This window comes from Centroberyx gerrardi, chromosome 14 (genome assembly GCF_048128805.1).
Source record: "Centroberyx gerrardi isolate f3 chromosome 14, fCenGer3.hap1.cur.20231027, whole genome shotgun sequence".
In the NCBI taxonomy this organism is placed as follows: Eukaryota; Metazoa; Chordata; class Actinopteri; order Beryciformes; family Berycidae; genus Centroberyx; species Centroberyx gerrardi.
Window position 1 is genome coordinate 20,899,305 of NC_136010.1, and position 19,675 is coordinate 20,918,979.

General features: G+C 43.2%; 1 protein-coding gene across 1 annotated transcript; it reads right to left on the minus strand.

Moving 5' to 3' along the window:
• Positions 1-1,645: 1,645 nt before the first annotated feature.
• vwa5b1 (von Willebrand factor A domain containing 5B1) lies at positions 1,646-18,961 on the minus strand. The gene is made up of 21 exons (XM_071903311.2): positions 18,823-18,961; positions 18,308-18,469; positions 16,873-17,092; positions 16,461-16,615; positions 15,604-15,735; positions 14,429-14,553; positions 13,447-13,623; positions 12,100-12,210; positions 11,719-11,921; positions 10,185-10,299; positions 9,717-9,902; positions 9,255-9,441; positions 8,483-8,682; positions 7,160-7,397; positions 5,846-6,139; positions 5,534-5,671; positions 4,914-5,048; positions 3,953-4,024; positions 3,305-3,374; positions 2,599-2,722; positions 1,646-2,332 (listed from the first exon to the last, which is right to left on the minus strand). The coding sequence occupies exons 1-21, from the start codon at positions 18,959-18,961 to the stop codon at positions 1,646-1,648; spliced, it is 3,870 nt and encodes a 1,289-aa protein (XP_071759412.2).
• Between the last annotated feature and the right edge of the window lie 714 nt (positions 18,962-19,675).

A 19,675-nucleotide genomic window follows, 5' to 3' on the forward strand; every position in this document is an offset into this window, starting at 1 on the left:
GGGGGTCGTATGGTTCCTCTTGTTGTTAATGAGGCACAGGCTGTGTAACCCAGGGAAGAAATACACCTGATGCAGTTGATGTCACCTTGAGGTTGGGTGTGGAAAGATTTTATTACATGCACCTGCAGAGCTTGTCATAGCATAGACATTTATAAACGCACACCAGAAGCTTTCAACAGCCTCAAACAGTCAACAATCATTTTAAAAGACACATACGGCAAATTTGAAAGGTACTGTACTATACAACTGACCCCAATACATGAAAAATACAACTTATCACAATTACAGGTGCACTTGTCACTGCAATTACAGCACTAAAATATTACTGTTTGACATCTATTTCTCATCTCAGAGCGCAAAAATGCTGCACAATTGGTCCCAACATCGCAATCCAGTCATGAAACATCATAACATAAACACTTGTGCCCATGCAGGAGGATAGATGCAACTCAGCCTGAGTGGAAAAAAATATACCTGAGTAAAAAACAACACTGTAATGGAATAGGGGAGAGGAAAAAGCAAAATACTGAAACATGCTTGAAGAGAACATGCTTTGAAAGAAAGAAAGAAAGAAAGAAAGAAAAAGAAAGACAATATTTGAGAAAAAAGAACTGGTCGTTATTCAAGTTGATAAAACTGCAAGGAAGGAAACATAAAAACAGAATTTAATGAATAGATTACAAGAGAAACACATCTACACATTCTGCAGACTTTTAAACCATGGTTAGGCACTTGCGGTAGATGAGTTGTGAGAGTAATAAGACTAGCAAGGGCCTCTCATCGCATTCACAGAGTAGGACTGTTCATCACTGCCCATATCGCTCAAGTCTGTCACTCCCTCTGAACTGAAAAGCAAAACAGCTGCTTGATCAGAACCTCTACTGTGAGATAGACACACCCAGAGAAGTGAAAAAAATATGTATCCAGAAACAAGAAGTAACATGCTAGCGGGATATGTATTCATAGAGCCAAATCTTTACATATATTTTGTATTTTGTCTAGCCTTTTGCATATTTTACTTTCTCTGTTGTCATCAGACTGCAAAATGCCAAGAATTAATAACACTGTGATGCAAACAGGCTTTGAGAAAGACTGGTAGCATTGCTAGTAAGTTAGCGGCACCCGGATAGTCTTTTCATGTAACATCTTTTTTCACAACACAAGGCATTCAGAAATCACTGTCAAGATCTAAAAACAGTATATAGAACATAAATGATTGGAACAGCTTTCTCTTAGCATTGATTTGCAGCATCCTCTCCATAACCAGACATCAATATGATGAAAATAATAGATTTTCTCAGTTGTTGATGGTCAGCGGTCCAGCATGCTAGCTATTAAACACTGACATTCTTCTCAGTGAAACTCAAATCTCTGGCATAACTCTGATCAGATCCCATGCTAGCAGGGACCCAGCTACAGTATATGGCACCGGCGAGGTAATAGCTTGCACATGGTGCCTCTGAAGAGCCTGTGATATGTTCGGAGGAGTATCACACAAACAGAAGAAAAGACCAATTACACAATGCTCACAATTGCAACAACAAAATCAGACTCCAGAAGGCATACTGTAGAACAAAGAATAGTACAGCCTCAGTTAGCATAGTATCATGTGGGATTAAGTACTTTCAAAGGTCCATGTCATCAGTCAGACACTGTTAGGGTTGTAACAGAGCATGTTGAGCTGCAGGTTCTCATCCCAGTGTCTGAGGATGATGAAGAGCTGGTTGGCAGCAGCCTTGATGGAGGCTAAATCCCGGCCTTCCGGGATGCTCTGGGCGCTCAACCACATGCTGGCCTTGGCGGCTACCAGTTCCCACTCTATGAAGTAGTTGGCTGAGCTGTGCTCCAACCAGGCCAGAGCCACAGCTGTGGCCCACACCATGCTCTCTGGGTCGAGCATCCTCCTCAGCACGGCGCCGGGGGAGGCTGTTGCCGGGGGTGTTTCCAGGCTCTCTGACTCAGAACCCCGCCCGCTGTCTATCGGGGAGTAGGGGGAGAGAGGGGGTTCAGCAGTGGAGGAGCCGGATGGGCTGACCAAACAGGAAGGCCCGGTCTCGGTCCGGGGACTCCTGATCAGAGGAGAAGGGCTGTGGCTGCTGACGACCAGCTCTGCAGGCTGCTGCTGCTGCTGAGACGTTTCCGGTTCAGACGGCGACTTGCGTCCGTCATCGGTGCTCTCAGCCCGCCGGCTGCCCGAGTGAGACAGGTGGCCCAGGCTGGTCCGGTGGCTGGTGAAGGGGGAGGTCCACTTCAGCTTGTCCATGGGCACGTTAATGGCATCGCACAGAGCTGCGTCCAGGGGAAAAGCCCCGCTAGCCAACTGCAACGACACCTGTGGAAAAGCAAACACTATACATTTTCCCTGATAGATTCAAAGCAGCAACAATTTCAGTCACAAGCCAAGTCAAGGCTTTTTTTTTTTATTTTACAAGTAAACCATTCAGTGTAAGACATACCCCAAAATGTGTACATATCTTTGAAGACCTAAGAAAAAGTTAAACTGAGTACCATGCAGATTGACAGAATATTCACTTAAGCAGTCACTATACATACATCTAGCACTCCGGGTGCACTTAAGGTTATGGATCTGATACCCACCAGAGGAATGTAGTCTTTGTTCTCGTTGTCACTTTCTCCAATTGAATCACCCGACTTGCTGTGTGATCGACACATGAATCCTTTGGCGGCCCGAGTCAGGAGGCGAGTCCTGCTGAGGGCCAGTCTTGCAGGAGAGAGGGAGAGACAGATATAAACCACAGTGCATTATGTAACACACACCTCTCTTAGCTTTTATCTACTGCTTCCATCAGGTCTATTACATTCCTTTCCATTCCATTCCTTTTGTGGATTCATCAAATGAAAAAAAAAAAAAAAAACGAACACACCAGTCACTGTCAAGAATAGTAATCATTTCCTTTGATTACTCTGGTCCATCTGAAGATTGTCAGATAATAGAAATCCTTTACATCAAGGGCAAGTTTTTTAAATGAGGTATTTTTTCCTTTTGAAAGGAGAAGAAAGGGCCATTCATCTGACATTGTGGAATAGACCGGTGCTGCCCTGACACATGACCTCGACATAGCATCCTCTAGAAAATCAAGATCAGGCCACAGAAATGGATAGAGAAGAGTTAAACAGAATAGGAATTTCTATATTATAGATGACCAAGGTATGAATCGCTGATTTCATTGAAGTGTCTGTGTTTGCTCAGTCAGCTTATGTGGGGGTAGGACTGCTAGCAGCAACAGTGTATTTATGGTGCCAGACAGTCTCCAATTCAGCATGACACCCTACATCACCCCACCTGGCAGAAAAAAGGCTCTCCACCGATTTCTGTGACTGGTCAGAGGTCACAGATGGACTCCTCTGGGAGGCTGAGACAGAGAGAGAGAGAGAGAGAGAGAGAGAGAGAGAGAGAGAGAGAGAGAGAGAGAGAGAGAGAGAGAGAGAGAGAGAGAGAGAGAGAGAGAGAGAGAGAAACAAAGCTGTGATATGTTACTTTTCTATTTAATTCTCAACCTGACTCTTTCACAGTCAAGAGGTAAAAGACACCCACTGAGATCTAACAGTGACAGCAGAGGTCATACAGCCTAGCAGCCATCTCTCTCCAAGCTAACCTTTACTATATGTGTGTGTGCGTGTGTGTGCGTGTGTGTGCGTGTGTGTGCGTGTGTGTGCGTGTGTGTTCGTGTGTGCGTGCATGTTCCATATGTGCTTGTAGAAAGGAGCTATACAGGGCTTCTCAGTGTAGACCGCAAAATTGCGTTGACTTCTCTCACCACAAAGGGGACTGAAATGTCAATAATCTCATGTTTCACATTTGGAACAATAAAACGACGTTCCGCAGAAAATGACAAGAGACTGCCTGACAGTTTGTCTAAAGGGTCTTGATGGAGACAAATTGATGAGAGACATCATCACATTCATGGACTGCTTGACATGTTGAACTTACCCTCTGCGAAGCTGCATCTCTCCCAACCAGAGGAAGAGGGGGTGCTGCATGGAGAGAGCCCATCCTCGCCACCTAACACATTGATTCAAAAGATTTCTAATAATCTAACTTGAAAAGTGTCAACAAAGTTCTTGATGTCAAAAGTATCAACCGTTTTTTTCCTTACAAACTCATTCCCTGCATTTCCCCAAAACCAAACTGTACATGAGTCTGGTGAATATAACCAGCATTATTTGACAGGACTGATATGATCCATCAGGGTCTGTCTCCACTGTGCACTTGTTTTTTTGACTGGCAGTGCTAAGCAGATGATCGAAGAGTGCGCTAGTCCTGGCTCCTGCTGTTGCTATGCCACTACTGCAAACCAGTTTTAAATATTGTGCCCTTTTGCTGAAGTTTAAGTATTTTTATCTTTCACCACGCAGCATGGCGAGTGCTGAAAAACACGCGCAGCTCTCAGTGCTGGTGAGCGCACGCAAGACCGCATGCTTTCCATTTCAAGCAAAGATAAATAATAATAATACATATAAACATAAATCTTCTGCCCCAAGCAGAAAACTCATCTTTTCGAGAAGTACTTCACATCACCTTCACCCCCTGAATGATATTCCCTCTTTACTCACTCCACTTGCTCTCTCTCAAAAAAGAAAATCCCTTCTATCTCTTTCTTGAGCTCTCATTTTATTTCTTTTCCTAGCACTTTGCTCTCACATGATCGTTTGGTGAATAATAAATTGAAGCTCCTTCTACTGCTGAACTCGCTGTGTTTATTGTTTATTGTTTATTTGGATCCCCATTAGTTGTTACCAAGGTAACAGCTACTCTTCCTGGGGTCCACGTTAAGAACATGTGTCACTTGGGATTAAAAGTATCAGCTAAATACCTAATATGTCATGTAAATGCAAATAGAAGCCAATGCTGTAAACACAGGTCCCATGTAGACACACAGCCTCAGTCTTACTGTTGGGCAGCAGGCCGTCTTCAGCCTCCTCTGACATGCAGCCGGACTGAGAGCGGCCCAGTCCGATGGAGTACCCCCTGTTCTTCCTGCTGCCTGAACGAGAGCTGGAGTGGGAGCCCCTCTTCAGACCTTCACCTGAAACACCCAATAGCTTTTTATGTATATGATATTTGATCTAGGCTGATCTTAAACGGTGCAGTCTCAATGTGTGGACACAAGTAAGTCTCTCCCAAAGCTATAAGCTATAATAAACAAGACAGCCAATTGCTCCATCGACAGTGAATGGGAGAAGGATTTTATGGACGCAATGGCACATCCAGGGTGACTTTACATTTTCTGGCTCATAACTGCAAAGATATAAAGCTCATTTGAATGTTAATTTGTCCACAAAGTCAGTCTCCAATTCATTGTCTGTGAGGTTCCAGGTTACGCCTCTTGACATAAAAGACATGACAACACAGATTAGAGTCTCCTTCCTTCCCTAGCTGAAGTAAAATCATAGGAATAAAGGTTGCTATTTTTGCTTAAAGTACTGAGGACAGCGTTATTGCGAGTCCCTATTCAAAGAACAGGTTCTATAAGTAATCTTAACTTCCACACATTAAATCCATATGACTTACCAGAGTTTATGTATTCAATAGATGTCTGCAAATACTCATTAGTGTCCAGATCAATGGGAACAAACGCTGTGTATTTGCTTAGTATATTGCAGGCCTTGCTGGTGTGAATAGCATATATTTGGTACCTCCTGCCAGAGCCTGTGAAATATAAACACAACGTATTATTTCATTTTGAACACAAATAAGACATAAGTGGATGATAGAGCGATTTTCGCTTTAAGAAAAGCGTTCATTGCATAGTCCTCAAATCCTCAAATGTGCTCAACATCCCTAAATTTTTCCTATGAACACTGAAATACAGCAATAGCGCACCATGCTCAATCTCGCACTCCTTGTCCGCCATGTGCTCAAAGTCCTGTATGATGGAGTGTCCGGCCAGGTGGTGGAAGGTCTCGTTCCACAGCTCCTCGTGGACCTTCTCCTCGCGTTCCCGGCCGTTCAGGTAGGGCTCGATATCGAAGACCACCTCCCACTTCACCGGTTTCCCGCACAACAGTCCCGACACCACGGCCTTGCAGTCGCCTTTCCCTCGGGTGGCATCACCCAGGTCTGACACGTGGCTCTCCTGCGGGGTTTCTGCCTCGCATAACTGGTGGCCGTAGCCGTCTGAAATATGACAGGAGCAACATTTCATCCCTGGATGTGATTTTTTGCCCTCACTGTGTATTTACTCTTTCCAAGGTTGCAGAACTTGAGTCCAAGGCTTTCGATTTGTGACTCAATTTCTGTAACTTGTGACTCCACTTGGATTCAGATTCCACTTGTACTTGTTACTTGACACTGATCACTTGTGACTGGATTTGTGGCTTGAACTGGCGGTGTGTTCATTTTAATTTATCACTCGCTATAAGCCCGAAGCTCTCTGCATGTGCTCAACCTGCTCTAATGGCCCACAAATAACTGTTTGCTAATAAGCAAGCTCTTTGGTTTTATTCATTTCCTGGCTAATTTACTAAATATAGAAGAACATTTCCTGTCTTCCCTACACGCCGCCTCTCTGCTCTATCGTTCGTGAAGACACTTCAGGCAACTGCCGAAGTACTGAGGCAAGGTCCCTGACTAACTGCCACTGTGAGCACAGCCGTTCTCAACTGAGATTTAGGAAGAACTCTGTTTTGACTGAAACTTTTAAGGACGTCGACACAGACAGACTCAAAAAACTCCACTGTAATTTGGTCTTGGCTTGAATTCAAGGGTTTGTAATTTGACTACAAGATGATTCTATGTTTTTTTCATCTGAGATTTGACAGGATAATTGCTTTGACATAATCCTTTATTATGTTAGAGTCATAATGTGTCTGACAAATGATTCATGCACATGTCAGTCCTTTCATGCCATATGTAGCAAGTGCAGTCAGTTTAATAATATAGTAAGTAATGTGCTATGGACTCACATGGCACACTCATGATGCTATATCACTATGTCTTTATTATTATAGTAGTATTTAAACATGCTTCAAGTACAGACTCCAATCCAACTTTAAAATGCTCAGTTGCTTTAAGAGATGTGCGGATATATTCAACTTTTTGATACTCTTTTTAAGATATCTCAGTCATCCTCTGAACTCTTTCCCATAAAAATGACTGCCGGTGAGTGAATAGTGCCACTCCTTGCTCTGGTCTAACCCATATCTCCGATGCTGCCGACAGACGGGCTGTCGGTGGAGGATCTTGATCCGTCTTCCCCAGTGGTGCTGCAAGCGGCAGGCTGCACGCTGCTACCGGGCAGAGGGTTGGCCTGGGGATGGAAATGAGGCTCGGAGTCAGCCTCCTGCTGCAGAAGCCCCTCCTGCTGAGGGAAAGGCCTGTGGCAGCTGGCAGGACGTCCCCTGGAAGATGTGGCACACAGGCTCGCCAGCTGCGGCTTAATACAACAGAAAACACGATTGATTATTCAGTCAAAATAGCCTGGTGGAAGATGATTGGCATCGGCTTGTGACAGCATGCGTAAAACAATATTTTAATATTTTCTAATCTAAGTTACTGTGACTTCATCTGCTGATTGGAATTCTGGTCATTTTACCACGATCACTCAAGGTCTTATTTCTAAGTTCAACTTAAAAGTGATTTGCAGACTGTAGACTACTTATTCCGAAATAAGAAACAAGTTCCGATGCTCACGTTCAAAAATAATTCCTACCTCTCATAAAATAGTTTGGACAACATGGAAACATCTATATAGGTCAGATGGATAAGATGTGGTTTTGTGCAATACTATAGCCTCCCTAGAATAATTCAAATTAATTCACTATCTGCAGCATTCACAGCAACAGAAGCATTTTTTGTAATGATTATATATTCAGTGATTGACATATTGTTGTTGAACATATTAAGCAAGATATAGATTATAGTCATAATACTCCATCTTTGGATTCTTATGATTATACTGGATCCTCAGGTTAATATGCAATAGAGAAGATGTAATTTCCCCACAGACGAGTGAGTTTTGTTTGATTATACTGAGACGCTCCCTAAGCAACATTCCAACCTAATTATCATTCATCAATGTTGGCCCTCATTACCGAAGAGAGCACATTCCTCTTTTGTATTCTTTATTACACTCCAGCCCAGACGAGGGTCAGTTGTCTGTTTCTCAACCCATTATTCCTCATTTGGAGAGGACAAAATGAAAATTGTAATAGGATATAAAATAAAATTTCCCTGCTTATATAACTATAAGAGATTGTGGCTTATTATGTGCTTGTATCTGGATGTGTGTACGTGTAACATCAAACTAAGAGCAAATCTTAAATTTCTTGCAAGAAAGCTCAGTTTGAGCGCACTGGCTTTGAATCTGTGTACTGCAACTAAATTGTCTGCGTCACTGGGACAAAAACAGAAATAACTCCACTGTTGACGTAAAATTCCATTAAATTTTAGGAATTAGACCAATATGGATCACCTTACAAGCAATCAAATTAATTTTGTATTCCGTGTCTGGGGCCACACCTGGTAGTCGTTCTTCCAGTGCATCCCGTGCTCAGGGCTCGTCTGGCCAATCAGCTCCTGGACTTTAGCTCTCCTCAGAGGGTTCTTCCCCACCACGGAGCTGGGGTCACTGGGGGTGTACACCTTCTTCGCTGGGTTGTAGTCCACTATCTGGTTGGTGCTGTATGCGCGCCTCCTCGGTGAGGTCTTACTGTCCATCCCTGAAGTTTCGTTCAAAGACATGAAGACATTCTGAGCACAAATACACCCTGACACACCCAAATAGACTGCCAGATCATAGAATAAATGTTAATTTTGCTCCTCTCTATCGGAGATTGATATAACACAATAGTGATTCAACCTATAGCCAGTTCATGAAAACCTTTACATTTGCTGTTCTAAACACCCGGTGTCTGGTAGGGCATTCCCAGGAAAAATCCTCTGGCGCACAGACAATGTATGTATTTTACACTTCAGGTAGCAGCAACAGCAGTTTGTTTTGGGTAAATAGAAGAACTGGGTAGCTGTGATAGCAACCATGGCTGAACAGACAGAAAAGAGCGCCACCTACAGAAACTCAAACTGCATCAACAGAAAATCCAAGGAAAACAACGTCACAGTACTGGACACACTGTTTGATTGACAGGTGATATCTGGCAAGTGCAGCGCAAAAACAGCAATGACCGCTTATCACCAAAGATGTCACCAAAACCAAAATACGCAGATTATCACTTCAAGACAGCGGTATAACAACAAAAATAACAACTCTTTTACGAAACATATGGCTTCTTACCCATGGTGTCTTGCTCTACGCTGAGCGGGCTGCTCTCTGACAGGGAGTCCTGGTAGAAGTCATACAGAGCGCCAGAGTGTGTTTCCCTGTGGGACCCCTGACTGTCAAAACCCTCTTCTTGAGAGTGGTAGAACACTGAGCTGGCTGACTCATTGGAGCGCATCATGCTGTATCGCCTCCTCTTATCCTGTTGAGAGTTTGAGTAAGTGACACATCCGAGTCAAGTGCTTCAATGTACTCCTATTCACAAGGCCTGATAGAGAGCTAATTCACACTCAGCCTCAGTCCTATTCATGTCAGTAGGACTCACTTTTCAGAGGGAACAGAGAGTTTCGACAGATATTTTTAACGTTGTTTTTCTTTAGCGAACTGAACATAGAACAAAAGTTTAAAAATTAAGATTACTAAGATTTCTCTTTTCGAAATGGGAAGCACGGAAAATCATCATTTACAGACACTTACAGACTTGGGGTTGGAGTGGTAGCGGGTGGTGTCGCAAACCACGCTGTAGCCAATCAGACGGTCCCCAGGAAAGAGGAAGGTGCTGCCCACAGGGGAAAGCAGCACTTCCTTGGTCTCGGGGAAGAGCCACTCGATGGTAATGTCACTGAGTACCGGAGACAAGGTTCTCTTCAGGGACTTTATCATCTGCGGAGTAAAAGTAAGTAAACTGAAACTCGAATCCTTCTAGACAGAATAAATTGGGTTTCTTCGTCTCAGATATAAAATACGGCCCGACTAATACATAAAGTGAGTGTTTTGCTGTCAAGGGGACAATTTTTAATGACTGTTTTCGTTGACAGAATGATTTACTAATTGGTAACAGTGGCAGGCACTCAACACTTTGCAACCGCTGCATAATGGCCCCCCAGTGACCTTCAATAGCTGGCTGTCGCAGAGAGGGATACACATGTCATTTGAAATAAGTACCTTGGGTTGCAGCCTCTCTCCCTCGGCCAAGAACTCCGCTGTTCCTTTGGAAACAGTCGCCAGGCCCTGCACCAGCCTCCTGCACGCGTTCCGTCCGATGCCGAATGTGTAACATCTGCACAAACACAGCAAACACTGCAGCTCCATGGACAGATCTCGAGATATGGGAGCCTAATAAGAGGCATCTCCCAGTGATGTGTACTTTTTCACAGAGCTAAGAGATGCTGTGGTGCATCACGATATAATACACAAACCCATAACAAAGTTCCATAAATAATCTAATATGTCAAATACACCCGTGGAAAACCTAGACAGAGCCAAGCAGGAAATTATCTTTCATTCTGGAAAGTTAAGGCATGCCTGCAGCTTCTCAAGGTTCTCCAGGGAGGTTTGCTGATGCAGTGTTTTCATCATGGTTAAAGCCGTAGGTCTGTCAATTCCATTCCTCACAAACAGATTAGATAGCGATCTCATGCCACCAGATATGGCCCTGTGCATATTTGATGGGGGCAAAGAGTATAGATTAAAAAGGAAATGTGACCTTTTGCATAGCTACAAATCTGACATGGGTTTTTGGAACAGAGAGTCACTGTTATTTGCTCTGGTCTCTGACTGGTTGTGCTGATTTGTAAGCATAGTGTGATAATGACCCAGGATGTGTGGATGAATTGGCCAAGCTCTGTGTTACTAATGCAATCATCTGGGGGCACTCATCCATTAAAAGGGGGAAGACAAAAGTCAATTATTTCCAGAATGACTCAGGAGAGGTATTCACAGTGTGAGATTATGTGGCAAAATGAAATGATTTCCCTCTATACTGCGCATCTATTGTGCCGCCGGCATTCACTCTCAGTTGACAGCTGGTGTTAGCGCCCTGCAGGGAGCATTCCCTTTTCCTTATTGTGGCTGTACGTTTTAAAAAAAATGCTGTTTTATCTAGAATAGGTATCAACATAAGATGTTGCCCCTCTGACAGACTGTTTGTACTGACAGTATACGGTACTACACTGAGACATTTTCCCAGGTTTAATTTTGAGAGGATTTAGCTCAATAACCAGGGGTTGCATTTAAGCCCCTGACAATCCCTTAGATTTGATTACATGTTATCAATGAGTTGTGTGTGTGCTATTTGCATAATAAGTATAAACAAAGGGTGCATTTATTATTGAGAGCCATTTGCTTTAATACAGCATATCCAATCTTCTGTGCCAGTGCTGCTGCCGCTGCAGTGGCTTCTGATAACGTTGTTATGTTCAATCCAGCTACCTCAGACACCCATCCATATCAATTTTGGGTATGTATTGTAGTGCCTGCGGATATGATTCACACTCAAATGGCTCATTTTGTAATGGGTTTGGAGCCCACAGTGAATGACAAAGGTTGCCAAAGTGTCAAAAAGGCACAATAATGACGCTGTCAAAAGTAATTTGTCATACAATAATGATTTTTTCCCCCCAATCACCTGAGCACAGGTATTCTAAAACTCAAGATAGAGTCCAGTAGACAGGCTGAGTGGGTTAATGGTAATACTTGCCTGATGTAGCGTGCATGGCTGCGTACCAGCTCGATAACCTTGCCTGTGTTGCTGACAGCCCCGTCGGTGAGCAGGAAGAGCAGGCGGGGGTGACCACTGTACATCGGCTGCCTCAGGATCCAGCTGAGCGGTGCCAGGATGTTGGTTCCCCCCATGTCAGCTCTGATTTTCCTGATATACTCACAAGCCAGACCCAGGGCTTCCTGGACCATGAAGAGGAAAGAAGAGGGGAGAACATATACTGATGCGTCTTGAGTTAATATAGATCCACAGTATCAGATTTTTCATCGCTGTTTTTAGCACTGGAAAGCAGCTAAGAGATAGTGAAAACTGGCAGTTAAGGTAGATATTATCTCCTTTAATCATACAGAGCTGCTATACCTCCTCATAGTTCTGGCTGGTGGTGAATAGTGACTTGAACGTAGAGCCAAAGCCTATGATGTTGAAAAGGCAGCCAGGCACAAGGCTCTTCAGAATCACCATCATGGCATCCTGAGAAACAGACACAATGCACATTAAGGCCAAGGCCACCATATGGAAGACTATAAAGAGATAAATATATTTGAAATGATAAAGGAATAAGACAGCAACTCCTTTCTGCTCGTTACATCCTATAGTTCATGTTGACCGTTTTGATCACACATCTTTCCCCTGCAATACAACTGTTTAAACAGCTCTACTGATTCAGGTTCAGTGGGTACATGCTCATCTACGCAGTTGTCTTCCTGGCATTCAAGTGTGTCATTCTCAAGAAGAGGAGCAAATAGGCTCCATTTCAGCATTTCCTCTCAAGCTAAAGGCTTTGAAACAGCACCACATAATATCGCCATATCCATTATCTGCTACACTTCTATAGCAGAGGGGCAATTCATAGAAGAGTATCACTTATTTCTACCTTCATTTAGGTGAACAGCACATAAGACCACACCGAGTCACGCTGTGTCTGTGAGGTATCAAAAAATATAAAAATCAATGCTTTTGAGCACTGCCACTGATTTTAGTGTCATGAGGCTGTTTAGGTATTCTGCAGTATTTCCTGAAAGATCACAGACAGAGGTGAAGAGTCATTACATCATCATCAGGCCCACCCTGGCCTTAAGCCCAGACTCGGTGGCGTCAGACACACCCAATCTGTGAGTGTGAGTCACAAGTGAACGTCAAGCAGTGCGTCACAAGCCAGGGTTGGTGCACAAGTGGCTGCACAAGCTAGTCAGCCCAATCAGTTATAGACACATTAAAAATTCAGTCGGGGAGCATCCTGAGCCTCTGAGGTGTGGAGGAAAACCAATACAATGTCTGGTAATACCTGAAAGATTGCTTTCTAAAAGATAGCAATTGGATCACCTTTGGTGAATAGCGAGCAATTTGCCTAATCAGCATACTAGTCTACATGTACCTCACTTCAAACTGTTGGCTAACCATATAATCTCCAAAGACTGAGGAAATAGTGCGGTTGTGTTGCTTAGAATCCAATTACATTGCCTCCAATGAGATATTTCATTTCTTTTAAAACGTATACATTTGAATGTATTTGGTGTCAAATGCAACACATTTTGATGTATTCTTTTAAGAAAAACCCATCTAGGGACTGGTGATGGCGTGTGATACATAAAACTGATGTGTTTATCAATGTGTGCATTAATGTATCAATATATTCGCATCTGTCCCTATACAAGTAAACCAAATATAACGCCACACACCGTATTGAGAGGGACCTTAGCTGTGTACCTTCACACGATTGATGTTAACCCCGCTCATGCTGCCGCTGCGGTCAAGGAGGAAGATGAACTCGCCATGCACCTTCCTCAGGTCTGAGCTGATGGACTTGAGATCAGGGCAGAAGTTCAGCATGACCACAGGGTTGTGGAGGATGTCCTTATGCAGACGCTTGTGAATGATATCTACCTATGTGTAGAAGGAGAAAAGGCCAAAGAAAAAGAGAGAACTCAACACAGTCAGATAGTGAAAAGGCATGAATTATGGGCGATCGGTCAGCATGAAGTAATTGGACTTTTTATGAATTTATCCAAGCTGTAATTCGACACTCAAAGAAGCTAACTGGGGGGGAGCATCCAAAAAGAGACCCAACCAATGTCGGAGAGGGAGAAAGAGCACATCAATCGCGCATGTGCAGGAAGATCCAGGCAGAATGTGGTGAGCCTTTGGAGGGTTTCCATAGAAACCCCTTTTTATCGCACATGATGGTTTTATGGCTAAGTGCTTTCTCTCTTTCTCCTGTTGAGGTCCACCGGTCACTTGACAATCTAATCACAGCTAAGATGTAGTGAATGAAGGACAAGCTGCACTGACACACCCTTTTTTTTCTCATAAGTGTATAAATTGCACTAGTAATGTTGTTGCAGGCTGGCTGAAGCAAAATCAGAGCTCTATGCATTTTTAATCATCTCATTAATGATGACTTGATTATTTTATTGTTATTTGTTTCATTTTTCCTTCTTTAAATTATGCAAATTGTGTCATGGCAAAACCTATATTCAACTTCCAATGGCTTTCTCCAGACCAAAAATTCGTACTGTTGCCAGACTTTTAAGACAATAACCAAGAAGATGGCTGAATTACCGCCATCACGTTCTATCTTCACCAGTCTTCCCCAAACTCTTTCGTTATGATAGTGTGGTCTTTGATGCAGCACCATGATGCCGCTGCTCCCTCTCTTTATTACTATGTGAGAGGTCGATGACACACTCACTTTCCTCTCATTGCTGGAGTCCTTCTTGGTGGCCTTGATGAAATTGCTCCGGCCGTGGAGATGCTCATCGTACTCCTCCTGTGTCATATCTCCGTCCTCGATGAGCGCATGTGGCAGATGGGGCTCTAAAGGTAGGACACCATGGGGCATTACATAGACATTCCATCAACCTGACGACACGCGCTAGCAGCAATTACCCTGATAATAAAGGAGATGGACAATGCCTGGAATTGACCGCAGGTAGCAGCATGGGGGGGGGGAAGTGTGGCAATCTGCGGTGCAAAATTATCTCTAGTTTCACATAAGGATTAACTGTGGCAGTGATTCTCTTAAAGGGTGTTTTATTGCAGCAGGGTGTCAAGAAAAAAAAACTAACCAGATAAATGATCTCGGATAAATAAATAAAACCTGGGGACTCTGGACTCAGAATGGGGCCAAGGGTGAGAATCTATCATTTTCTTTCCATTACTGTAATTTCCTTTCTACTCCTTTAATCATTTCTATGACACAAAACCTGTGTTTTCTGATTATACTGGCCATTACTGCTCTAAGCTGATGATGAAAATACAGACAATCTCTTCTTGAGTCAATTTTGCAACACACAGTATACTGAGCTAAAGCAGCCTCAAGCAGGCACTCCATTTCTCTGTTTCCCCCCATCTCTCTGCAAGGACTGAGCATCCTGGATGCGATTGAAACCACAGCACCACACTGAGTTGAATTCAATTGCACCGCACTGGCCTCAGGTCTGTTTGTGGACAAAGCCTTCTTAAGAGGCCTATTGGATAAGCAAGGCCGGGGCTCATTCCTGCCTCTGGGAGACAACTAGCTCACACATAGGTCACGACAGAGATGAGGGAGAGAGGAAAGGAAAAGAAAAACATCTGATATTGGACACCCACAAATGGAGTCTGGCTCGGCGGGCATGTCATACATTAATAGAAGGTAGACAGTTTGTTACCGAGCAGACACACAAAATGAGGCGGTGAATCACCTTGCCACTGATCTGATTAACTACATGCTTATAAAGAAACGTCTGAATAGAGGCTGTGGAGCACTAGCCGGTGGGTTGACAGAGCTGAGGTAAACACGGTTTCAAAATATTGTACTTCAGAGTCAAGGAAAGACTAATTGGGGTGCCATGCTGTGAGCGAATGTTGAGCCTGTGTACCTACCGCTGGGGTAGATGAGGATTTCAACAGGACAGTCATAAGTGTACTTGTCAGCCAGAGTGATGACAACGCTGGTGGCAGAGCGGGCCTGCGGGTCTGCATCAGCCCGGATGGCATGAGAAGGACTCTCTACTCCTACACAAAAAAAACACCAGAGCAGATTAAATAACCAGTGGCTGTGAATCCAGTCGTAACAGTAATGAAAAACAGTAAGTCCCCAACTCATCATGTCTTCTTGACTCATGGTGATGGACAATGATATTCAATAGCTCTGCGTTTACTCTGTGGGCCCATATTTAATATTGTTTTTTTAAGACTTATGTACTGACGCCCTCAAGTGCTGTTACAAGTTGAGCAGATATAAACAACCCAACAAAGTGGTAATTATGGGTGTAAAAATGCTGCCTAATGTCCTAAAACCAAGTCTAGAAGAGCATTTAACAATGTGCAACATCAATTCATCATCCAGTAACCTAACAAAAACAATTATATACCTGAGGTGCAAAATTGCAGCAAGCAGCAAGGAGCTGCTTGTGGAACAAGCAGCAAGTACAAAAGTACAAAAAGAGCCATGAAAATAAAACAAAACAGTGTTGGTGCAGCGTTCATGTTTTTGTTATTTCCAATTGGTAGCATTTGAATGCATCACACATCACAATTACATATCACAGCTTCCAATGCAGAAGTACAGAACTAGAAGGCAACATATGATTACAATTTACACCATGATGCAAACTGGCTAAAGCAGTGTTTTCTTTTAAGATACTTTATGAGTGCAGTCCTTCAGTTGACCAGTGGATTACCACTGGGAGCATCTATATCAGTACAAACATATCAGAGTGGTCGGTTAACGCTCTAACCTGCCAGGAGGTAGGGAGCCCGTATCTCCAGCTGGAAGTTAAACTCGTAGTCCATGGAGTTGATGGCCTCCTCCTCCAGCAGTGAGGCCAAGCACAGTTGGGTGGAGTTGGGATTTTGATCATGGGGACTTGGGGCGCAGGTATGCCTGTCCCTCCTGAAAGTGACAGAGAAATGTAACCATCCATGAATTCATCAGCATTTATTTGTATAATCAGATTTCCATTTGGGGCCCTGAATATCTAATTTGAATATAGATCTTATGAAAAAACCAGTGCCAAATCCAAGTTCAAAACACATCTTATACATCAAATGTAACATGGTGTAATATTAAATAGTGCTGGAATTTTCTTGGTGCGCTGGCTATTTCAAAGCAAGCATAATATTTAATTGAATTTTTTTTTTTTTACTCACGCTCTGGAGAAGTTTGGTGACAGGCCCTGCTCCTCGTTGATGGTCCTCTGCACCCGAGGTGTACACACAGGGGGGGACGACACCCTGATGCCCCCGCTGGGCAGGGTGCACAGTTCGGAAGAGGTGCTGACTAGAATGTTGACGGTCTCCATGGGAGGGATGACCCCGAGGTTAACCACTAACACTGTCCTCTCCAAATCCTCATCCATCACTATGTGCCCTGTAACACCAGACTAGATTAGTAAAGAGCTAAATAAAAACAGTGTTAATGTGCACTATGTTGCAGGGATTATAACCCATATAACTTTCTAGGGGTCAATGGTTTTTTTTCAAAAGGATGAAGGAAAAAATAAATGAAATTCAGACATTTAGATCCACTCTATCCACTTTTACTCACATGACATGTTGGATGCTCTAGAGTTTCTTTTACATCTTAATTAAAACGTAGCAGAAATTGTACTATTTGGCCCCCATAATACCATAAATTTCATTCGAAATGAATTTGGCACTCTACCAGCTAAGGTAAAGCAGACATTTAGGAGTGCCGATGCTGACCTAACCTTTAAAGTTCAGGTGGAGAGAGTTGTGCAGTCCTCTTTCGTTCAGCTAAGAACCATTTGTAGAATTAAGCCCTTTTTATTGTTCATCAATCCTGAGAAAGTCGTTCACGCTTTTATTTCCTCTTGTCTAGACCACAGCAACTCTTTTTATTGCTGCCTAAATCAAAAGTCACACCAATTTTTTCCAGCTGGATGTTATCTGGTGAAAGCAGAAGACATCACATCATCTCAGCTCTGGCATCACTTCACTGGTAACCTGTTGGTTTCAGAATTGACTTTAAGAGCTGATCACTTTTGGCCCTCAGTTATATATCTGACCTCCTAACCCATGAGCCAGTGCACCACTTTCCTGATTCTCGAGTCTTGTGGATATTCCTAAAGCTAGACTTAAGACTAAAGGAGGCTTTTCTTGTCAGGACACCTACTCTTTGGAAAGCCCTCCCCAAAGAGTTCAGGCATTATCAGTGTCATCTTTTAAATCTCTTCTTACTTAGACCCATTTCTACAGATGTGCTTTCAGGTAAAGATGTTTCTCTTTCCAGAATTGTTTCTTTGCTTTTGCTGCTGTCCTCTTCTTGTGTAACCTTGTTTCTGACTTGTCGTGATTGTGAGGCACTTTATAAATTTTGTTTTTCGAAAAGTGCTATACAAATGAAGTTATTGCCATTATTATTTCACATCCCATCTGTACATATTTTGGCTTGTAAAAAACAAAATAAAAAAAAGCAAACTGATGCTTTTCTGTCCTCCACAGAAAACATTAAATTACTTCAATTGTATCTGTATAACTGCATAACTGGGTCTATAAATACTGACCACTTGATAACAATGTGTGGGCTTTTCACACACCTATGTAAGACAAGGCTCACTCTTACCACTGCCACTCTGGACGGCCCCATTAGCTGCATTGCAGCAATCAAGGTAACAGTCATCAATTTTCGCCTTGTCTTTGATTTGCAGTGTTATTATTTGACTGGATATCATAGCCTCAAACCCCACAACAGTGGAGTTTTCCTCCAGTGGATAAATGAAGATTCCTAAAAGGCAGTAGGAGAGGGAAAAACAGAAATAAGGGTATTAACCAGAAGCAAAGAAGCAGTGTATACACATATTCACTCCATATGGATGTAACTTCAAGGCAAGTTATGAGACACATGCCACTTTTAGGGATACAAAAACATTAATTAATTTAATTTAAATTAAAATGTCCCTCCCTGCCACCCCCCTTGTTGAATTTGAACACAATGCCCACTGCTGGGACTGGGATACACATTCTACCCTAAACGCTTCAGTATTTGGCGAAGAACCCAAGAGGCTGCACATGACCTTTACCAGCAAACCTTTTACTGTGTTGTTTAATTACTGAATCAATCTCCTGCAGTGTACTCACCCTCAATTGCATGGTCCTCAATATTTTCATAAGTCATGGAAGCTGTCATGGCCAGAGTGTAGCCCCTGACACAGGAAGTGATGTCAGAGACGCTGAGGGGCAGAGCGTTCCGCCGCTCCTTGCTAATGAGTCCAGGCATGGTGCTGGTTTTAGGATTCTGGTTGGTTGCCACACGTCAAAAGGGGTTCAAAGAATGCACTCATCAGATAATGATATGTCAGAATATAAAATTAGCAAGCTGTCGTCTGTAGAAAGCGTCTGTTCCTTTTCCCTCCTTCTTATCCACTGCAATAACATCAAAGACAAAGCAGGGCCACATTAATGCCTCTGAACCTATGTGAAAACTGCTGCCCAGCTGTCTAACCGTTCCAGCCTCAAAAATATTCTCCACAGACGTAACACAAACAGAAGCAGGTATTGCAGGTATTGAGTGCATTTGTAATCTAGTTGTATCTAATCTAGATGCATGGGGGGAAAGCAACAGCAATACCACAAATTAATGCTGCTAACATCATTAGAACACACAAACCACGCAACAGAAAAGCAAAAGTCAGTCATTCAAATTCAGCAATGCTCTGGTCGAACGCTGCATCGCTGATTATGTAAGACGTACAATAAAATTAACAATTGCTTCAGGGCTGTATTTCTATGTAAATGTCATCTCGTACACCAGCAATCTTTGTTATGTGCTGTCAAGGGTCTGCCTCCGCTGCGAGACCAGAGCCCCAACACAGGCTTGATGGGAAGTGTTATGACGAAAGCAATTTCCATAGAGACAGCTCTGCTTGCTTGCCTGGAGATTGACCAGTAATCTCCCCAAAGTGTGCCATTACCTGTTATACCGTGGCTGATT